Source organism: Rutidosis leptorrhynchoides, chromosome 3 (assembly GCF_046630445.1).
Source record: "Rutidosis leptorrhynchoides isolate AG116_Rl617_1_P2 chromosome 3, CSIRO_AGI_Rlap_v1, whole genome shotgun sequence".
NCBI lineage: Eukaryota > Viridiplantae > Streptophyta > Magnoliopsida > Asterales > Asteraceae > Rutidosis > Rutidosis leptorrhynchoides.
This window is the reverse complement of record NC_092335.1, coordinates 100,961,962-100,985,991: the sequence shown is the minus strand read 5'-3', so window position 1 is coordinate 100,985,991 and position 24,030 is coordinate 100,961,962. Positions and strand designations below refer to the sequence as shown.

The window sequence follows — 24,030 nt, the reverse complement described above, 5'->3', positions numbered from 1 at the left end:
CAAACAAATCGATTTCAATCTTATATATTTACTAACTATTAATAGTTATTATATTAAATACAAATAAAAACAATTGAATAAAACAAAATTAGTTACACATCTATATCGCGTTTTCAATCTTTTCTTCTATACTTGATTCTCCTTGTCGACAATAATAACTAAAGAACAACCTTATTACTGCTTCACAAACTCGTTTATTAACATCATAGATATCCTCCTGCCATTGGTATTTCTCTTCTTTTTCTGTTTTGGATCGATGAACAGCCATCACCCACGAATGTTTTATTATTCGTTGCTCATGTGTGAATGGCTCTTGTTCGAAAAACACAACTCAAGACCACCATCGTTACCACCTCAATTTGTTCTATGATTACTATTGTTTCCTATTGTGATCTATCAAACCCACTTCACTCAAGCAACGAAACCAATCTCCACCTTGCAACCACAAACATGCTACTACCATCGAAGACCCATAACCAAACCACTAACCATCATCTCTCACTCTATCTCCCTTTTTTTCGGGTTAATATTCAAAACCCACCAAATCCATCTCACCTTCTGCTACATATTGTGACTGCTACATACGACTTCTGTTTCATCTCGAATCAAACCCAACCCAAAACAACCTTCCTCCGATCACTGTTAAACCATCACCTTCTCTACTATTAACTCTCATCCATCACCATGAGACCATCAATGTACTGCTACATGTCTACTGTTCTGTCGTAAACCGCCACCACTACCTTATTTTTTTTTCGAGTGATTATTCTGTTCGGTATGGCTGCTGCACGAGATGGTTCAACTTCGATTGGCTGTCCAAACATCACAAAAAAAAAACCCACTATTATCTTGAGTATTATTACTGCTTTATATTTTTATTTTAGCCAACATATACTTTATGGACAACCCCACTTATTTTTTTATGTACTAGTGGGTTGGAAGTGGGACTAGATACAAAAATTGTGGCCGACACTTTATGAATGCAGATGGAATATTAAACTTCAAAAGGTGGACCGTATATTTTTTTATTTCTTGGACCGATGGGTTTAGGTTGATGGCTAAGGTTCGGTTGATGTTTTGATGATTGAACTAATATTAGCGAGAGTGTTAGTGAGAAATAGGTGAACTTAATGATGGTTTGTTCATGATAATTTAAAGTGATGATGATGACGAGAATTTGAAGAAGATGATCGTGAAAATTTATGAAGTTGAATCACGAAGGAGATGGTGTACAGTGGAAAGGATGAGGATGATGTTTTAGTGAAAACACATGACGATGATCATATAGATGAATGATGAGTCGATATCTGATGCAAATAAACCATACCTTTGAATCCATACGAAATGGGTTTTTAATCCTGGACTCCTTGTTAATTTAATGGGTTCTTTTGGGCTGCCATATATTTTTTATTATTGGGCCGAGAACTTCAGATTGGGCTGTTGCTGCTGAACTTCGATTGATATATTTTTTTTGACGATACATTATAAGATGATTAACGAGGTTAAAATGTTGATATAAGAGGTTAATAAAGAAAATAAGAAGTAGAGGAATGGTTAGATGTGTTTTGGTTGAGCGAGAGGTCATGGGTTCGAGCCCGGGCAATGGGTTTATTTCTTTTAAAAGGCTTATTCTTTAAGGTAGTATTTTTAATTTTATTTATTATTATTATTATTATTATTATTATTATTATTATTATTATTATTATTATTATTATTATTATTAATTGTTATTATTGTTATGACCTATGATTATTATTAATATCACGATGTTATTATTATTATTAATATAAGTATTATTATTAACATGATTATTAAAATTATCATTTATTTTAAAATTATCATTTTTATTATTAACATGATTATCATAATTAGAATTGTTATTATTATTATTACAACTATATTATTGTTATAAATTTTTACTCCTAGTATTATTATTGTTGTTACAACAAATTATTATTTAAAAGAATCATTAAAAGAAAAACTATCATTTTATTAAAAACATGCTTTTTAGTAAAATTATCATAAGAACTATTATTATTATAAATGGAAACAACTTTTTATTTATTATTATCAATATTATTTATCATATAAATATTAGTTACTTAAAAATATATTTAATACACGTAACATAACTATATTAAAATTTTCATAAATAAATGTTAATTATTTATTTAAAAGTGTACATAAAATAAACATACTTAATTAACTAATAAAACCTATAAATGATTAAATATAACAAGTATATCACCAATAAAAAATATGTAAACTTATTCGATTATAATTCTATGTGTTAATAAATATATGAATAATATAGGTTCGTGAATTCGAGGCCAACCCTATACTTGTTCAATGTCGTTCTATGTATTTTTACTACAAAATACATTAGGTGAGTTTCATTTGATTCCCTTTTTACTCTTTACATTTTTGGGACTGAGAATACATGCACTTTTATAAATGTTTGACACAATAGACACAAGTACCTTAACTGCATTCTATGAAAGAATTATCTGGGATTGGGGTTGATATGAATGATGTTTATCTCTAGTACGATGCGAAATGCCTGCTATGAGATGGTTGGTTTATATGAATGATTTTTGGCACCGGTTGGCCTATATTTTATAAACATGTGTTCAGCCGTGGGGTGTAAAGACCGGCACAGAGGTTCTATATTTTGAAGGCACATGTATTCAGCAGTGGGGTGAAAGACCGGCACAGAGGTTCTATATTTTGAAGGTACATGTATTCAGCCGTGGGGTGAAAGACCGGCACAGATGGTTACTATTATAATTGAATTCTTACCAGGTGTTCTTCATATGAATGATATTTTTTGTGCAGTTGGAATGGGACCTCTGCACGCTTTATAATAAATGAAATCTTGTGGCCTATTAAAATGATGAAAATGAAATGATTACTATAAACTAATGAACTCACCAACCTTTTGGTTGACACTTGAAAGCATGTTTATTCTCAGGTTTGAAAGAAATCTTTCGCTGTGCATTAGCTCATTTTAAGGATATTACTTGGAGTCATTCATGACATATTTCAAAAGACGTTGCATTCGAGTCATTGAAGTTCATTAGAGATTATTATTAAGTAAATGACAGATTAGGTCATTTACAGTTTGGATATTATGAAATGGTATGCATACCTGTCAACTTTCGATGAAATGAAAGGTTGTCTTTTAAAAACGAATGCAATGTTTGTAAAATGTATCATATAGAGGTCAAATACCTCCTGATGTAATCATATGTAATGTTTTCGTCCATATGGATTTGGTCGGGGCATCACATCAACCAGTTTGAATTCCTCGGATTCCGACAGCTATTCCGATATGGAGTTTCACCTAAGCTCCGAAAGCAGTGTTACCAGAATGAATCAACCAATTCATTTGATGAGTTCGTAGCCTGCTTAATCATTGGAGACAAAAAGAAGGTGATCATTTCTATCAACCAAATTCACCTCTTGACGATGAACCTGAAGTACTTACCGGCGAACCTGTTCGAGACACCATTTTCTCTCTCATTTCCAGAGTATCTCGTCACAATTATATTCTATCCACAATTCTAAACCTTATTCATCCACTCGTTCCGACCGACAATCATCCCGGATTAATAGAAGAAGTCAACGAATTTCGCGCTCGAGTAATCAATTAGGAGAATATGGTGCAAAATTTACCAGCTTCAGCAACATCACTGGCACCAATAGTACCACCAACATCAGTACCAGCATCTCCAGCACCACCAACAGCAACATCCGCATCCCACACCTCAACATCACAATTTGTACCTCGAGCATCAACGTCATACGCACCATAGATACCAAGGAGTATCAACAACAATGAACGATGAAGTATTGATTCATAACTTCATTGAAGAAATATTCTGCGAAGAATATGTGGTTCCTAATAGTTGTAGAGATTACTTATTCTAGCTCAAACCGAAAATCATATGAGTTTAATATCATATTAACTCATTAAATCCATGATTACATCTGAAGAAAATATATATGTATATATGTTTTCATAAAGATTGTAATTAAAAATTCTTTTGTACAAACTGATAATGGTGAAAATATTTTAATGGGTAGGTAATACCCGAGGAATATTTAGTTTCACATTAATAAGTTACACTGTACATTCTTCGAATCTGATTCAACAGTCATTTACTATCCTACTTACATCCACAAATATACGAATCCGTTCACCACAGAATAACCATTTTTATTCGATTTCATATTTGGATTTTGACTTATCAGAATCCAACAAGTGGCATAATGAAGAAAACATTGGACATTTAAAATGAATTAAAATATTGATTATAACATATGAAACTAAACAATTCTTCAAGTCTACCACTTAATTTCATCTTAAACCTCATTTGTATCTTGACGATTCCAATATGCGTTCAAACATTTCATAATTCTTGAAAACACTTCAATCAAGAGGATGAACCAATCGCACTTCATCTACGGAAGAAAAGATTGATGCATATAGTTATGCACCTGAAAACACTCGGAACCTGAGTAAATGTTTAAAACGTATCTGTGCTAACCCATTGGGAGTTGTTATTACCAAAAATAACTTTGCAATCCCTTTTCAAATTAGCCAATTTTGTCACAGCTCCAGCAAGTCAACTTCGACTTTTCATTCGAAACAACCTTATTATAACCTTGATACATATGCGTGCTCTTTTATTGTTATCGGAGAACCTTTTATATTCCACCACATCACCAACAGACGTACCAGCAACCTCGTTGCTCCTTGGCTTAAATCTCTCCAACAAATCACTATATTTATCTATTGAAGTCTTATCATGAACTCATCTGTACCTTGTAACGAGAATTGCCATACCAATTACCAGAATTCAGTGTTTAATCATCTAAAAATACAATTCTCTTGAAACCCCTTGGTTTGATAACCAATGATCCAGATCCGTTAACTTTGAAAATGCTGACGAAGCAGCATGTAGTAAATGGTCTTAATGGCCAAAAGTGACGATAAAAGAATGGAGTGTTGGGAACACTCGATAGAAAATTTGGTACTGAAAAACGGATTGAGCAAACCATGAAGGAGACCAAGAACAAATACAAGGATCATACCCTATATTCAAAGAATCCAGGTAATTCTGTATCCAATAAAATCTTCAGCGTATATCTTGCCCCGAAATCATGTTAAATCTTGTGGAAAATCTTTCTTCATCAACCTTCGATCATAGAAATTCTGAAAATATCATCATAAATATCTTTGATATTTCTGAGGATATTTTCATAAATATTCTTGTCCGAAATTATTTATCTCTTCGTGCTATATGTGTTACATCATAAAAGAAACTAGATTAGTTTCTAAATTTCTATAAAATTTTAGTTTGAATTATGAATGATTTCTGGAGAAGTGTTGGGAATTGAAGCATGAATTAGTATAATATAATGACGCTTAGCCAACGTAATTATATTACAGTAAGTCATGTTGAGTTTCTAATGGAACGTGATGATGATTCACAGATCATACCCTCATCATATGCCATGTTACATAACTCTTTCATTCTACTTAATCTCTAAGCATATCACGAAAATATTTTCCTTGATATTTCTGTTCTTCCGTAATTCTGACAGTTTGCTAATAAATCGTGCGATTACATTTTCTTTCTGATTAGTAGATTTCTTTAAAGTCCTTGAATTCTGGAAATCAACCGCAACTACATCAAAAGCTAAGACGAATCTATATTTTCTTATTTCCCTCTTTTGTGACAGCTTCACTCGTACGCTTCACATAATCGAATCGTTTTATCTACATTACTCAATAATGATAAGACTCTAATTGTCAACCAAAATTCGTCATAAAAACATTCTTATTGTTAGCCATGACGACCTCGATCAAATTTCGGGACGAAATTTCTTTAACGGGTAGGTACTGTGACGATCCGGAAATTTCTGACCAAATTTAAACTTAATCTTTATATGATTTCGTCACAATAAGCAAAGTCTGTTAGGTGGAATCTCAAAATTTTTGAACTATTTCATGTATGCAATTACCCTTCGACCATTTCCGACGATTCACGAACAATTAATTGTAAATAGATATGGGTGTATATATATATACATGATAATTGGAATTATAAATTGTAATATTATATGTTGTAATATATATATATATATATATATATATATATATATATATATATATATATATATATATATATATATATATATATATATATATATATATATATATATATATATATATATGTATGTATGTAATAAATTGTAATATATTAAATCTAGTTACAAGTTTGAATATAATTATCATTACTTTCATTATTATTATCAATAGTAATATTAATATTAAAATCAGTATTATTAATAGTATTATTTTCAATATACTACATATAGATATGAAATTGATATAAATAAATTGTTATAATATTGTTATTACTAATATTATTATTATCATTAATAATATTAGTATTATTATAATTAATATTATTATATTATTATTAATAATATTATTATATAAATTTTATAGTTATTATTATCATTATCATTAATAATAAAATTATTACTAGTATATTATTGTAAAATTTATTATTGTTATTTATAATATTAAGAGTATTATTATTATAGTTATATTTATATTTATTTATTTAATAAGATTAATCATAATATGTAAAAACAGATATATATATATATATATATATATACAGATATGTTATATGAACCAGTATTATTGTATTAATTATATAATCATTAATTATTAAACAAGGAATAAAACAAACATAGAATCAAAATCTATTTCACGTTACAATCCTACTGTAAGTAAGTTGATTTTCTGGCTCTAATCGAGTACAAATCAAGATTTAATCACAAGAAGAAAACAAACTTGGATAGGAATCAGTAACAGAAGAATGTAAGAATTTGTTACATCTGACTTATATTTTCTTGTTTTCTTCTTCTTGTTCGAAGAACCCTGTCTTCGTTCTGTTACACGTCGACTTCACAATCGTCCTTCAAATCTTGTTACTGTATAATCCTGTCTGAATTTTGTTACCCGTCGACCTCAATAAGTACTACACAATCAAATTTTATTCAACTTGTATATATATATATATATATATATATATATATATATATATATATATATATATATATATATATATATGTGTGTGTGTGTGTGTGTGTGTGTGTGTGTGTACCCGATTGATTCTTCTGTTGACCCAATCAAAGCTACGAAACAAACTGTAATCGAATCTTGTGCTGTATATATTGTACGAATCTGTTACACTTCACTTTCTGCTTTACACATTTTTGTTTGTTCCTTCTGGCCTCGAATATTTGTGTCAACCACCATCAATTTACAAAACAAAAATTTGACAAATTAATATTGGAATATCACTCACAATATATATATAATCACATACACAAAACATAGAGGTAGAGAGAGTTATAGAAATTACATTCATCATCACCATCTCTAAACTTAAGCTGTTGCGTCTGTTCTTCTTTCATTCGTGAACCACACATTCAAACTGCTCGAACTACATATTTTCTGTTTTTGATTGATCTTCATCACCACCTTTCATCATGTACGTCACCACTCTCCTCCTCTTCTACCTCACCTCCATCACCCTCTTTTTCTCTCTTTCCTCAAACACACAGAGGCTCGCTATAATCTCTGTTTCTGTTTCGATAACAAACACCAACATTAAACTCACCTATGGCTACTGCTACTATTATTTACCTCTACTACTACTACTGTACACCATAACCATTATAGCCTACACCTCAACCTCGAAACCTTTTCTGTTTTTCTATTCGTAAGCGTGCAACCCAAACCACCACCCACGTAAGAGAATCTCGAACTATTTAATTATAATTGATCGCCAAACTCTAAAACCAAAACAACCAAAAAGAACCAATTAAAGCTGCTGCTACTGTCTTCTGGTTTTTGCCATTCGAAAACTACCACTTATGATAGTTTTTTTTTCCCTTCTGTCGAACAAGATAAAGAGTGCTATATATTATTGTGTACTAGTTGTTAACTTTGCCTTATAGAATGATACTTTATAGCAATTCTAAATGAGCATGTGGATCCAAATTGTAAATTGTGGCCGACCATGATGGGCCCTTCAAAGTGACAATTTGATGATTGTTATTTATTTATGATGATAATTACAAACATAGAATGATACGGATAGGATCATGATGTTGATGTTGGTAACGTGATTAGGGTAAAATAGAAACGAATAAAGTAAGAAGATATTAAATAAGAATAATGATACTTGATGATGATGATGATTGCGTATTTTCTCTGACTGTGTCGGCTAAAAAGAAGAGGGAAGAAAAAGACCGGTTACTTATGTTTTGTTGTAGGCCGAAAGGCTATTTCCTGAGGTGGGCCGAGATTCAATCCAAATTTGCTGTTGGGCCGTGATTTGTTTTAACTTGGGCCGAGTACCTTGTTCAAATGTTGGGCCGAGATCTTTAGAAATGGCTGCTATAAAGAATGTATCACTCAATTCCACTTGTAGTGCAGTTTTGTCAAGATTTTTTTTTATTTGGCCGAGATGTTGATGAGGAATTATAATGAACTAAGATGAATGATGATTTGATCATGGTGATGATAAGATTAGGAGATGATAGATGATAATGTTATGGGTTGATGATGATGAGAAAACAGCAAACATACGAGTTAATAGAATTAAACGCAAGGAATAAATCAAAAACGAACTAGCGGAGCAGTGGTTGAGCGTGTTGACTATTAAGCGAGAGGTCTCGGGTTCGAGCCCGGGCTGCGACATCTTTTTAGGAAGCTATTCTTTAAGGTAGTATACTTATTACTCTTACTCTTACTCATACTCTTACTCTTACTCATACTCATACTCATACTCATACTCTTACTCTTACTCTTACTATTACTATTACTATTACTATTACTATTACTATTATTATTATTATTATTATTATTATTATTATTATTATTATTATTATTATTATTATTATTATTATCATCATCATCATCATCATCATCATTATTATTATTATTATCATTATTAGTATTATTATTTTAAAATTATTATCATTATTATCATTAGTAGTAAAATTAATATTATAGTTATTATTATTATCAGTATTACTATTACTATTATTATAATAATTATAATCAAAAGTATCACTATTTTTAAATTTATCTTTTTATTTAAAGTTAGTATTATTTTTATCATTATTATTATTATTATTATAATTAATATTATTAACTATAACTTTAGTTTTAAATATATTTCGTATATAAAATATAACTATATTTTTATGATATCAAACTAAAAAGATGGATATTATAAATTAGATACAAACCTTAAATATATAGAAGTATATATAATAAGTATACTACTTTTACTAATAAAATAGTTTTTGTTCATTTACGTTTCAATATAACTCGAATTTATTAAAAATGTTATCATATTAAAAATTATGAGTACTTAAAAAATAATAATATTAAAACTAAGTATTTATTCAAAAGATTTTAATACAGTATATAATATATTACTATGATAAACTAATAAAATATATAAAATAAATATATTTAGGTAAATATTAATATTAAACATAATATCACAAGTATACTACTAATATCAAAATATATAATTATTTGAATATTATTATATGTTTTAATATATATATGAATGATATAGGTTCGTGAATCCGAGGCCAACCCTGCCTTGTTCAGTTCCGTCGTATGCATATTTTTACTACAAAATATCGTATTGTGAGTTCATTTGATTCCCTTTTACTCTTTACATTTTTGGGACTGAGAATACATGCGCTACTTTTAAAACTGCTTATTTAAATACTTTTGAAATACATTTTGAACTGCGAATACATGAAATGCTTTTATAAATGTTTGACGAGATAGACACAAGCAAACACATTCCTCGAATGAATTATGTGGACGTGATAATTGCCACCATTGAATTATGTGGACGTGATAATTGCCACAATTGATATGAATATTTTTCCCCTGATTATTATTGCTTGGTAACCTAAGAATTAGAGAACATCACTAATTTTGAGAATTAGTGCACGCCTAATTGACGCGAATCCTAAAGGTAGCTACCGGGTTTAACACCCCTACTCAGAATGTTCACTAGACGGAAGGGCTAGTGGGCGTGGTGTTTAGTACTTCGAAGTTTATATGATTATTATACAGACGAGATGTTCTGTTTTGGGGATATTATTATGCGCATTATATGTTAAGGTCGGTTACCAAGCCAAGCTATGAAAGCAATGAAAAGTGAATGTTATGTATCGAGAGAATGATTTTATACACAAGTTATGTGTATGTTATTTTTGTGCACAAGATATGTGTACGGTTACTAAGATTTATGAAAGATGATTTCGTACACGAGAAAAGTGTACTGTATTTAAAAGATATCGCATGTACATTACAGGTAGGTATAGGATTCAGGCCCATTTGTACCATGCAGGATTTAAATCTTGTGGTCTATCAAAATGATGAATTTTATTATTTTATGATAAACCTATGAACTCACCAACCTTTTAGTTGACACTTGAAAGCATGTTTATTCTCAGGTATGAAAGAAATCTTCCGATATGCATTTGCTCATATTAGAGATATTACTTGGAGTCATTCATGACATATTTCAAAAGACGTTGCATTCGAGTCGTCGAGTTCATCAAGATTATTATTAAGTCAATTATAGTTGGAGGTATTATGAAATAGTATGCTTGCCGTCAACTTTCGATGTAAAGAAAGTTTGTCTTTTAAAAACGAATGCAATGTTTGTAAAATGTATCATATAGAGGTCAATTAAATCGCGATGTAATCAACTATTGTGAATCGTTTATATTGTATATGAACGGGTCATTTCAAAACCCGCGTCTGGAATGTTTCTTTAAGCTTTTCTTCAAGATGTTGTAAGTATCCGGATTTAAAGCCATTGTCGGCTTTAAATCTTCCGCCATTAACCATATTTACTAGAACCTCAACAAGCTTCGTTTCTTGATCATTTGACCACCCACGATAACCTCTCTTTTTAGTCGCCATAACAAGCTTGGTTTCTGCATAAAAAATGGGTGTTCAATTACAACAAATTTTAGTAGAGAAAAGAAGATATACACAATAGCTTCCTGTTAGAGTTGCACTTCAATTTTTAACTTAATATATATTCGCAGAAGCTTGTACACATTTGTAGATTTTGAGTTTTATTAAATATATGTAAGTCAAACCAACATCAAGTCTGGTCTCCGTAATCTATTATCCTATATCCACAAAATTATAAAACAAATTGCTAGGGAAGATTATTTCAACAAAAATAAAAATTTACATAACAAATAACTTCGTAGAACAAACATATAACAATTTATCAACGCCATGTCACTTTAATTAGCTAAATCAAAAATAGGACTTGAATTATAGAACAGATGTAGGCCTACAGTCAAAGAAAACAAAAAACAATACAAACCCTAGATTGAAAAGATAATAGATATAGAAGCAAAAATCGAGTACGGATTAGAAGTTTAGATTATATCAGCGAAGCTTACCTGACGTTTTGATGGAGAAGATTTAATTTAGAAACTGGTAGCCATCAGCAATGGAGAAAAATTTGGGGAAGAGTTTCACAATTTTGTGGATAAAAATGAAGGACAAGGGAGTTTGTAAAGATGAAGGGGTGATTTTGTCCATTTTGATACGTAAAACTTCCGCCCAAAATCGGATTTAGAAATGACGGACCAACTTGAGTCATTTTAAAATACCTAATCTGAGGGTTTTTAAATCCCTCCCTTGTTAAAATAATCCAACCAAACATGGGATTGTAGAGAATTTAAAATGCAAATCCTTCGAAATCCTTCCAAATTCCATGAACCAAACACACCCTATAAGTGTTTGGGATTTAAAAAGAAGTAATAAGGGCTTATATATCAATCCATATACTATGGGGTGTATTGTAGCCAATAACTAAACCTAACGGCCTGCCTCCCTTTTCACCTACTTTTTAAATAGGGTCCTGCAAAAACCCTCGAATAAATTCACGATCTAGGGTTCGCATCCAATGGTGAGCTTTTATTCATCGATCATATCCTGTTATTTGTTAATTTATTTGAAATTGTTATATATGTATTGCACCTTTTAATGCGTGTAATTCTATTTCTATTATTTGCAGGCTGATTCTCCTCGAGGAAGGTAAACTCTAAATTCTCAATTTTGATTTTTTACTTCAATTCATGCTTGCTGTAGAACAATTTAGCTTATAGCGTTTACGATTTGTCAATTACTGCTGTTATCACGTACTTTAAGCTGAAATTTTTTAGGCAAAATTGTTCCTATCCGTCGATTGATTAGATAATTGGGGGTAATTGTAAGTGAAAATGAGTCGATTGAACTCTGTCGATCATGATATGAGATAGTATATTAGTATGATTAAATGGTTACAATTTGAACTGTAGTATGACCAAAGTTCATACATTTGGGAGAAGAGGGAAATATAATAGTTGCTAAATTATATCTGCTTCATTTTCTGCTAATGTATATAGGTATTCACAGTCGCCTCCCTATGACGCACCATCGAGGTCCAGGTCTCGATCTAGATCAAGGTCCTGGTCAAGACCGCCAAGAGGTAGGCCTGCATCCAGATCAAGGTCCAGAAGTCGTGGAAGGTACGTTTTTGTTTTGTCTCAGGATTCTATAAGTTCTGCTTTTTGAGATTGAGCTTTGTTGTGTGATGGATGTTTATGTTGACACCGTCTTTTTTGGACCTTGGTTAGGGAGGAAGAGGTTGTAAACCCTGGAAATACACTGTACGTAACTGGCCTATCTACACGTGTTACACAGGAGCAACTCGAAGAATATTTTTCAAAGGAGGGCAAGGTTAGTTCATCTCTATATAACTGATTTTGGTACCACTATAAGGTATTGTAGGGAGCTTGGTGATAGGTCTATCCTTTTATGTGTAATGAAAATATGTCTGTCTGATTATAATTTTTTATCACTTTGTTAGACATGTAAACGTATACGTTTTGTGGTCAAAATTCTATCTATGAGTCACCTAGCAGATACACGAAATAAGGGCATAATTCATTACATAAGCTATAAATGTTTACTAATTGATGACGTTTGCTACCTCAGAAGGTGTACTCGAGCTATACCTTGAATTCTGTGTGTTTTTCATTGATTTAGAATTATTTTTACAAAAGCTTTAATTCCTTGATCCCTAAGTGTATGTTTTTGCACTTGTTTACTCAGCAAACCAACTCAATTCACTTTGGTTCTATGCATTCTTATACCGGTTTTTATAATGCACAGTTTTTGTAACGAAATCAAGGTGTTTATATGGGCCTCATTGATATGTTAATTGAGTTTCCTACTTATAAATTTTTGGCTCAAAAATGATTTTTTATCTTTCTTTTACCCCACAATATCCCATATTCGTATGTACTATGGCTGGCAAACATGACCCATTCTTCAAAAGATGGGTCAGTTGGGTTGACTATTGGTTTCCAGCGGCTTCATCTGAATTATGATTAAGTATGATAGCAGACCCAAACAGGTCTTTATATTATATATCTTTAAAAAGTAAAGCGGGTCCAACGGGACAGACAAATGGGTCTGAACAATTAAACACCATAACATCCAGTTTATTGATATTTTTATTTACCGCCAGTATACCTAGCAAACGGGTCGGGTTGGGTCAAAGATCAAATGGGTTTGGGTCGAAACAGGTCATGGGTCGAAACGGGTCATGGGTCGAAACGGGTCGACTTTTAAATGGGTCTAGCGGGTTGGGTCGAGACCCGGGTCTGATTGGGTCGAGACCCGTGTCAGATGGTCTGATTGGGTCGAGACCTAATTTTCTTCATAATTTTTTTGAAACCTGAAACCTGAAACCTGAAATGAAAACTGTATTTTAACTTAAACCTGAAACCCGAAATGAAAATTGAAACGCGAATATTAATAATTGAAACCCGAAATGAAAACAGAAAAGTGAAATTTAAAACTGACACGTGAAATTGAAATTGAAACATCAAACTAAAAACTAAAACATAAACTCGACGTTTTTGTTTACGTGTTTATTTTAAAATATGTTTTCTTGTTCGTGTTCGTATTACGTTTTACTTTTAATTTCTACGTTTACGTCTACAATTTACGTTTCACGTCTATGTTTTACGTATATTTTTGACCATTTTACGTAATAGATTTATAAATATAATATTTAATAGTAAAATTTCAAACTGTTAAAAAACAAAGAAAACTATTAATTTTTCAAGTTTAATCAATAATTAAAATTAAATTGTTAAAGAGAACAGTTACGCATTAAGTGCATTAAATTATATAAGTGGATAGAACTCCTTTAAGTGGTTGTTACGTCGGTCATCTCTCGTAATTTAATGCACTTAATGCGTAACTGTTCTCTTTAACAATTTAATTTTAATTATTGATTAAACTTGAAAAATTAATAGTCTTATTAGTTAAGTTTCTTTGTTTTTTAACAGTTTGAAAATTTTACTATTAAATATTATATTTATAAATCTATTACGTAAAATGGTCAAAAATATACGTAAAACATAGACGTGAAACGTAAATTGTAGACGTAAACGTAAAAATTAAAAGTAAAACGTAATACGAACACGAACAAGATAACATATTTAAAATAAACACATAAACGTTGAGTTTATGTTTCAGTTTTTAGTTTCATGATTCAATTTCACGTGTCAATTTTAAATTTCACCTTTCTGTTTTCATTTCGGGTTTCAATTATTAAGATTCGCGTTTCAATTTTCATTTCGGGTTTCAGGTTTAAAATACAGTTTTCATTTCAGGTTTCAAAAAAATTATGAAGAATATTAGGTCTCGACCCAATCAGACCAACCTGACCCGGGTCTCGACCCAACCCGTTAGACCCACTTAAAAGGCGACCCATGACCCGTTTCGACCCAAACCCATTTGATCTTTGACCCAACCCGACCCGTTTGCCAGGTATAGTATGTACGTACGTACTTAAATGACTAATGAGTAAAGACTGCACCATCTCTTTAGGTGGCAAGCTGTTTTCTGGTTGTGGAGCCTCGTTCGCGCATCTCTCGTGGATTTGCTTTTATAACAATGGACACTACTGAAGATGCAAATCGCTGCATAAAGCACCTTAATCAGTCGGTTCTTGAACATCGCCAAATAACTGTTGAGAAGGTAAGTTACTCTGGCTTATGTTGCAAGTCATCTTTAAAACTTCTTCCCTTTGACTTTAAGGTTTACTGGCTATATTGGATCATCTATATTGGCAGCAATCAAAGTTGATGAGTTCATCAATGCAACTTTTAAACAACTTGATCAAATGGCCAGCTAAAACAGCACCAAGGTTTACTGGCTATATTGGATCATCTATATTGGCAGCAATCAAAGTTGATGAGTTCATCAATGCAACTTTTAAACAACTTGATCAAATTGCCAGCTAAAACAGCACCAATCTTTTCACATTCATCATCTGATCAACTAAACATAGCAAGCTTATTGCTCAACTATATACAACCCCGGCATACATTCAACTATTCAACTATCAACTAATCAACGGTCATTATCAACAGCAAAAGCAAATTTATTCAACCATCAACTAATCAATGGTCATTATCAACATCTAGTCAAGCTTTAGTGGCTGATGGGTACTAGTCACATGCATTTTCTTTTTTTTCTCTTTAGCCATCTTCCCATGTTTGTTATCGAGAATGGGTCAAGTATTTTTGTTTCTTTCTTTCTTTTAGGGGTTGTTTTTAATGATTATGGTCTTATATTTTTTTCCTTACATTTTGCATGTTGATAGTTTCATGTCGTTGTACGATAATACTCCGCTTCTTTGTTGAAAGAACTTTTACTTGAAATCGTTTATGTGTTTCATTTCAGTCACGAAGGAAACGTCCTAGGACTCCAACACCTGGACATTATCTAGGCCTGAAAAACGCCAGGGACACTGGTAAATTTTTGTTTTTGTTTATTTGCTAAGGTCACTTTTCATTTGTGCTATGTTGGCTGACGTTTGATTCTTTTATATTTAATACTAGTAAACGGGTCGAAAAAGACTCATTTCAGGCTCCTTTTATTTTTGCTAAATATTTATAGTTAGCTATAATATAACTTGATTATTAGAACAAAATGATATAGATTGTTATGTGCAATTACAAACAAACTTTGGACCTGGTTTTGATCTGCATGTTTGACCTGTTATAGGTAAAACAATAATGTTGTTTGACCCATTTATAACTTAATGGGTCAAATTTGCCACCTTTTTATTGGTGTTGTATTGATGGGATTGTTGTGCCATTTTCAGGCTATCGTGGTGACAGAGGAGGTAGGTATCGTGGTGGTTCTGGCCGTGATGATTATGGATACAGAGGTGGAGGTGGTCGTCATTATTCTCCACCTCCAAGGCGGTCCCCGCCACAATATAGAGGTGGCGGTGGTCGTCATTACTCTCCGCCTCCAAGGCGGTCCCCACCACCGTATAGAGGTAATGGGCGTGATTACTCTCCACCTAGACGCTCACCTTATTATGGCGGCAGGTCTAGAAGGGATCAAACAAGGTCTCCTCCATATTCTCCTGAAAGGCACTATGGTCGTCGCTAGTTATAGCTTTTTTCAGGTGTTTGTTTACCGCTGATTCAGAATAATGTTGTGAGAGTGGATTTGAGTTTGGTAGTTTTATCTGTAATCTGTTGAGGTGTAAGGTGTTTAACTAAACCTATTGTGAACTAGATTGGAGTTATGCAGTCTATGGCTTGTTAAAGATTTTGTTTGTTGGTTCAGTTGTAATGGCCCATACCTCGTTGTTAGAGGTTGGGAGTTCGATTCCCTGGGGTGGCAACATTGCACACAAAGATATTCCCTTGATCTTGAATTCTACCCAAGGTCGCCTTTCGTACATCGCGTTGCCGGGGCAGCGGGGAGGGGGTTCTACCGGCCATGCCCTCGGATTGGTCCGGGTCTCTTCCAGGGCAGCAGTTGGGGGCAGTTTATGTAACTGCGAGAGATGATTGTGTGAGTGGTTTAGTCCCCCTAGTGGTCGTAAATGATTGGATCCTAGCTGAATGCCTAAATTATTATGCTTTATTATCAGGTTGATTGATTAATCACACTATTGAACTTATAACTACTAAGTTCTACACAGATTATGCATACTGTGTGTTACTACATATTATCCTTTATTCCAGTTCATTCCCTTTTTATCATTGAACAATACCAAACCCAACACACCCGCACTTCATCACAATCACACACATATGAATTAACAATCGGGTCTGAAATCAAGTAGTTAGAATATCGGGTAGTGTTGGCGAATGGGCCCCCATTACTTTGCCTCGAACATCAGGGAACTCTTCAAATCCAGGCAACGAACTCACATTTCCATAACCATCTACTTTTAACGGATACCTTAAAAGATGACCTTGCAATATTGTGTATTTCTCAGATGAATATCTTTTCCAGTTATCTTCCGCTATATTATTGACTTTGCGCACACATTCAACACTTTCGGGATCCTTGTAGACGTTTTCTAGCATCCCGAGATGCTCAGCCCACAACGACATTCTGTAACCATAAACCTAAAATCACACTTAAAAGTTTACAACTTCCTTCTTTTATTGAGTGTGTAAGTTGGTTGCGCCCATATTAATAAAAACAGAGTTGTCGAACCTGTCCATGTGGGTGTCGCTTTTTTGCAGCCCAAGTGTGATGCGGTTGATATGAACCCATAGCTATTTCAGTGTCCTTTGAACCAGCCATAGATCTTTGATTGATGTTTGCAGATCCGACTATTACATACTCGTCATCCACGATCATTCCTTTAGCATGCACGTAAATCATGAACCTCTTGAACTTTTGCGAATCCGAGACCTATATAATCAACCCCGTTTCAACTTTATTGAAATTGTAAACCACTCTAGATATGGGAAAGTAGTTCGGTACACTTGTTTCACAAGCTCAGCAATCATAATTGATATGAACTGCAAATATCATATAAAGGTTGCAATACCTTCTCGTCTGCAAATGTTGCGTTCGTTTTGAATGGTACGTCTTCTCGTTTTCCAAGACAGTAGAAATTTAGATAGTCTTGAGGGTGTGCATCTAGTTGCATGGACTTGATTGCTTGTGCAACAACAGTGTACATCATTTGCATTGTCTGACTCTGCACATTAAGACATTTGGAAACCAGATATTAATGACAAAATTACGCGGTTGGTCCCTAAAGTTTGTCAAAAATTGCACCGGTGACCTATAGAATATACCTGCCAATAGAGAATCTCTTGCACTGTAGCAGAAGTTGGGACGCCTTCTGGCCACATTGGTATGACAACATAAACTGCAAACCTCTCGTTGTTTCGGATCTTGCTTGCTATTTTTTGAGCCAACTCCATTGGGATTAGGTTATCAGCTCCTAAATTATCGAATGCATCGAGGAAAACAGAAAAAAACTGAACTGAAGTAGCACTTTTATATTCACAAGAAGTTATAAAAATCAAATTGAATTACATAAATCATAGCATACCTGCATTTTCATATGACCATGCATATGATGATCCAATGAAATACTGATTTTCAATATAAATGAAATGCTGTGCTGATCGGATCGCTTGGATATATGCTGTTTGAATACTTTTTTCAATAACCATATTTTTTGCTGTTATAAGATTCTGCAGGAATTAACATAGCATACACGTCATCATAACAGAGTACTTAATTTTATGGACTCAAAAGTTTAAATTATAAACCTGTGCGTCAGCAACATCCACAGTTTTAGGGAACCCTTTTAGTGATCCAGAATCGATAGACCGGAAAATCTGCAATGTTAAACAAAACCGTAAGTTTTTTTTTTTTTTTTTTTTTTTTTTTTTTTTTTTTTTTTTTTTTTGCGATTTCAAGCAATTTCTAACCTGCACGTGCCAATTATCAGGATCAATTTCACTTGATACATGCAATAAAGGAACATCTTCAGGAACTACTGTATGATCTCCATGTTCCGGAGTCGTATATCGAGGGCTTGCAATCCACGAGATTCGGTCAATCTTTAACAATGCATCGTCTTGCCAATGAGCCATCCTTTTCGCAACAAACGCAAATTCTCTCCATTTCGTCGCTTTTCTCCACCGTTGTTCAAAGTTTAACAACACATCATATGCAGCAGGACCTTCAATCTTGCAGTGTAAGTCATGCCATGGCTGCCTTGGCGCCTTTGTTCCTACCTAATTTAAATCATTCATATTCAACATTAGTAAAAGTATATATAATTCAAATGGGAGTTGATATTTTCACATACAGTTTTTGATATATCCGCTCATAATCATGCATAACATGTATGTACAGTAAAAGTATATAATGCATGAGATGAGTGGACGTATCAAATGGAAATATCATTGCCCAATTCAAATGTAAACAAACATTAACTATAGTTTTTTTTCCTTCTTAATTAACAGAACGTAATATATAGCTACTTACGGGGAATGTAGGTTGGTGAATGTCGTCCCTAAATACAGTGTCGAGATCGTGAAATAACCTATGCTCGGGCGTGTCGTATCGACCGTCACATAAATCGAGACCTCCAATAAAAGCTGTAATCTTTCTATTATTACCATATCCCTGTGTATCAACAAGTACACATTTCTGATGGTGTGTAAATGCACCACCAACAACCTGTTGTTTAAAAAGACTAAGTCTACCGCTTCCATAACGAGGCGAAAGCACACATTGCACCGATGAATGCTTGAAAAACCTCCTCGTTTCTTCATCATGAGTTTGCATCACTCCGGGCTGCATCATATCAATCGCCCGTAAACACCATTAAAATATAAAATATACCAATAGTCCTTGTGGTTTACATAAAATTCATACCAACCGTCCTTTTGAAAAGATTACAACGATAGTCCCTCTGATTTACACCGTCCTTATCTTTTAAAAATTACACGCATTGTTCCTGACTTACCTAAAAGTGTACGTTGATGGTTTCTCTCATTAATGCACATTTTAAATTAGTCACTCTTATATAAGTCAGGGACCATCGGTGTAATTTTTGAAAGATAAGGACAATTTGTGTAATTTCTAAAACAACGTGAACGATCACTGTAATTTTCAAAATATAAGGACGATTGGTGTAATTTAATGCAAGTCTGTATAATTTTCTCTATACAAAATTTCAAAATCTCACCGTGTTAACGAAGAGGGTGTTGTGTGAGGTCTTATCATCCCAAACCAACAACAAAACCCTAACCCCTTCTTCAGACTTGTACTTTAGCAATTCGCCGAGTATCAAATCCCCTCCCCTGGGCAACGGCCTAGTCGGTTCTCGAATCAGTTTAATCTTGTGAAAAATCGACCAACCGACAATATATATCATATGATGAGCTAATGATATAGCATGACATATATCTTCCCAACACGAATTGTGCTCGAAAACCTTACCCCCATCCAATTCAATCAAAGGCATTTCAGATTCAGCCCTAATGTGAGCATCCTGATATAATGTCACCTGAGAACCTTTTCTCAACGGAAAATAAGTGTCTCGAACACCTTTTATGTTCGGATCTCCAGCAACACCGTGTCTGTAAAGTGGATTCATTTCGCAAGGCATAAACTTCATTTCGAGCCTCAATGAACAGTCTTTTCGAGAATTCTGCATCGGGAACCAATCAGAGATCAATTGCCCTGTCGCAATCAGCTCTGCTGGAACTTGAACGGTCCCTAACAAGTCAGCTCCGAACAAGTCATCGTCTTTCACTTCAAACTCCAAATGAACAAGCGTGTGTGCTAATGGAATATTGAACCGCTCGTCCCACCTTGTTACCGATAATGTGATAAGTATATGTATAAATAATCTTTCACAATATGAGAAAAGGTACTCACAAATGATTTGACATCATATTAAGATAATTAATGATGTTCTAACGGCAGCCTAAGGGTTGTCGTTAAGGTACATAAATACATTATACATGACGCGTATATTAATTTTAAGGTGGGGGTTATTAAAGACTACTATACCTTTATGCGCGTTAACGATAACACTTACAGGTTGTCATTAGAAAAATCCATAAAAAAAATAGTATAAATTTACCATGCCACATCATTTTATATAGTAAGATAATAAAATTCTGTAACTGTGTAACACGCGCGTGATCTGATGAATCTTTACCTTGGGTTTCTGGAATTTTTCAGCACACGTGTACGTGCAACGGCAGCTTGAGGAACAGATACTTTGACGTAAGGATCACTAGCGATGATTTTGCGTCCACTAGCTCGCAGTTTCAGGTCACTGGATCCAGACTTAGGGTTGTCTTCAGGGCACGAATCAAACGACACACAACGCATGATATGGCCAGTGACTACGTCCATGTTAGGTAAGTTTTGGGCTTCTATAATTTGGAGATATAAATCACCATGTAAGAACACAATCTTAGCTGATGAATTATTAGCCATTTTGCAAAGGTTATTCAAACTTGAAAACAACTAATAAAGAATAAAAGTTTTATATTGTGAAAATTAGGCTTGGTGGTTAATTGTAAACTGAAAATATTGGCGCCATAAACAGGTAGGTACTGTTGTTTTGAAAAATCTTTGCGTTGGGGTTGTTATTTATAGGAATAATAACACTTTGTGTTAATTATTAAAAATTCTGGTTGGTTTCATTTTTAGGAACAACTATTCTGATTATATATATTAGTTGTACTACTAAATAGCAATGTGAATTGTTTACAGTATAATTTTATTTTAAAAGAATGTAGAGAATAGTACGAGTAAAAAATTATTTTGGTATAGCACAAGTGTGTAGCTTTGTCCAAAGGATAACTTTGATTCCCCATTTGGTAGCACACTACATATAAAATTGGATTTGCAAGTATTCTTGCCTCAATGTAACTTTTGTATATCATTTTAGTAATGCCAGTTGCTGCCTTAAAATCGTAACGAATTTGAATCTTTTATATCCTTAGCTTTATTATTTATTTTTATTATTCAATATAAAAGAAGTCTATTTAATAAATTTTACAAATTGCTAGCACATTATTCTGCGTTATGACAATAACAACAGTAATTTATATCAATTTTTCCCACATATCGTGAAATATGAGGGAAATTCTTAATAGGGGCATTTCTCTGTAAGAAGAATGCCTATTTGAATAGTGATTTATTTTCTATAATTGTTTACTAAGATAAATGATTCAATTAGTTTGATAAACGACAAGTGTTTACAGTTACGTGCATATATGTTCTTAATGCTTAATTAAGTTATCTTTTTATTTCTATTTTTTGAACAAAATGTATCAACAAGTTTTCAATATTAATGCTTAAGTAAGTAAGTTATATGCCTTAAACCTATCAGTTTAATTCAAAGCACACTGGTTATTCAATACGGCAATCGTATGTGAATAGTTTTCTCCTAACGCGCATTTGAGTGACAAATGAGAGAATTCGATGTCGATATCGACGTTAAAAAAATACTCCGTATCAACTTTCTTCTAACAAAGCAAAAAGACGATTGCTAGAGCCACGCAAAATTCACAAAATAATGTTCACACTCTAGTGGTTAATCAAATCAACCAATTATAATTTTGGATTTATTTCTCTATCTTTCTTCTGTCTTTACACTATTAGTAAAAGCCTTTTGTGTAAGGATTAAGTAGTTGCATTATTTCTAAAAAAGTGCAAAACATATACATACAAATAGAATTTAAAAGGGAAAAGTATATGAAAATGCATTGAACTTTCACTAAATTCCTATTGTATGCATCCAACTTTCAGATATCCTATTGTATGCATTCAACTTTCTAAATTGTCCTTTTGTATGCATTTAACCTGCTATAATAGGTAAGGTGTAATGACTCGAAAAATTTCGACTAATTTAAACCAATTCTCTACAGTGATTTAATATTATGTAAACCGGTATATATATATATATATATATATATATATATATATATATATATATATATATATATATATATATATATATATATATATATATATATTATAAGATGTACAAGTAAAACACTAATTGCTACCGTAAAAACGACTTTGCTACAGTAAAACACTATTTGCTACAGTAAAAACTACTTTGCTACAGTAAAACACTATTTGCTACAGTAAAAACGACTTTGCTACAGTGAATTGCTACATTAAACACTATTTGCTACAGTAAATACTATTTGCTACAGTAAACACTATTTGCTACAGTACACTATTTGATGTCAACGAACTAGCAAACAAAAGCGGATCAGGCGGCCATGCGATCGCATGGCAAAAGCACTGAAAACCCATGCGATCGTATGGGGACCAAATTCAGGAAATATGCCTATAAAAGGCCAGCTTGTTCGACGAAAAATTTCACACAAATATATTCTCTGTAATAAATATTTATATTATAATTATAATTTTAAATTTAAGTTTAATAATAATAAGATATATACGAGGGTGTTTTTAATTCGGGTTTCAAACCGTTTTAAACTAAGGAAATATTGGGTATTGTTCATGGTATTGTTCTTGAATCCAAGACCAACCATACAGTCATCCACTATCTTTACGTCTACGTAGTTTGCCTACAATATTGAACCTCAATATTGAACAGTGAGTTTATAGTCTCCCTTTTTAAATACTTTAAATATTTTTGGGCTGAGAATACATGCAATTTATTTTAAACGCAATAAGACACAAGTACATACTAAATTATACACTGAGTTAAACCGAAAATCCCTTAGCTTTGGTAACTAGTAGCTGCCAGTACATAGGATATGGACTGGTGGGCGCGAATAATTGTATATGGATCCATAGGGCTTGACATCCCCGTCCGAGCTAGAGCGCTAGCCTTTTAACGGACGTATGTTATTTGAGTTTATGACACGTTGGTTGCGTGTATTAAAACGAATGGAGTAATTATCATTATAACGTTAAAGTTTAGTTACCAGGGTGCTCTGTTACATAGAATCTATTGATAAACTTTTGATGAAATCTTGTGGTCTATCTTTATATATGTTTATGACTCGAGTAATTAAACCTAT

General features: G+C 32.9%; 2 protein-coding genes across 4 annotated transcripts; one reads left to right on the top strand and one right to left on the bottom strand.

The window, feature by feature from the left end:
- Nucleotides 1-11,945: 11,945 nt before the first annotated feature.
- LOC139900246 (uncharacterized) lies at nucleotides 11,946-16,783 on the top strand. Its single transcript, XM_071883036.1, has 7 exons — nucleotides 11,946-11,957; nucleotides 12,174-12,193; nucleotides 12,544-12,666; nucleotides 12,775-12,877; nucleotides 15,044-15,193; nucleotides 15,902-15,971; nucleotides 16,326-16,783. The coding sequence occupies exons 1-7, from the start codon at nucleotides 11,946-11,948 to the stop codon at nucleotides 16,619-16,621; spliced, it is 774 nt and encodes a 257-aa protein (XP_071739137.1). The 3' UTR covers nucleotides 16,622-16,783.
- Nucleotides 16,784-17,253: 470 nt separating this feature from the next.
- LOC139896573 (phospholipase D delta-like) lies at nucleotides 17,254-21,457 on the bottom strand. Of its 3 annotated transcripts, none has more exons than XM_071879216.1 (10): nucleotides 21,174-21,457; nucleotides 20,193-20,820; nucleotides 19,487-19,798; nucleotides 18,925-19,233; nucleotides 18,763-18,831; nucleotides 18,540-18,684; nucleotides 18,280-18,428; nucleotides 18,027-18,179; nucleotides 17,687-17,887; nucleotides 17,254-17,595 (listed from the first exon to the last, which is right to left on the bottom strand). In XM_071879216.1, exons 1-10 carry the CDS (start codon nucleotides 21,455-21,457, stop codon nucleotides 17,299-17,301), a joined length of 2,547 nt encoding a protein of 848 aa, XP_071735317.1. In that variant the 3' UTR covers nucleotides 17,254-17,298. The 3 variants fall into 3 exon arrangements, with proteins under 3 accessions (XP_071735317.1, XP_071735319.1, XP_071735318.1); XM_071879218.1 differs by having other exon boundaries at nucleotides 17,687-17,869; XM_071879217.1 differs by having other exon boundaries at nucleotides 18,039-18,179.
- Between the last annotated feature and the right edge of the window lie 2,573 nt (nucleotides 21,458-24,030).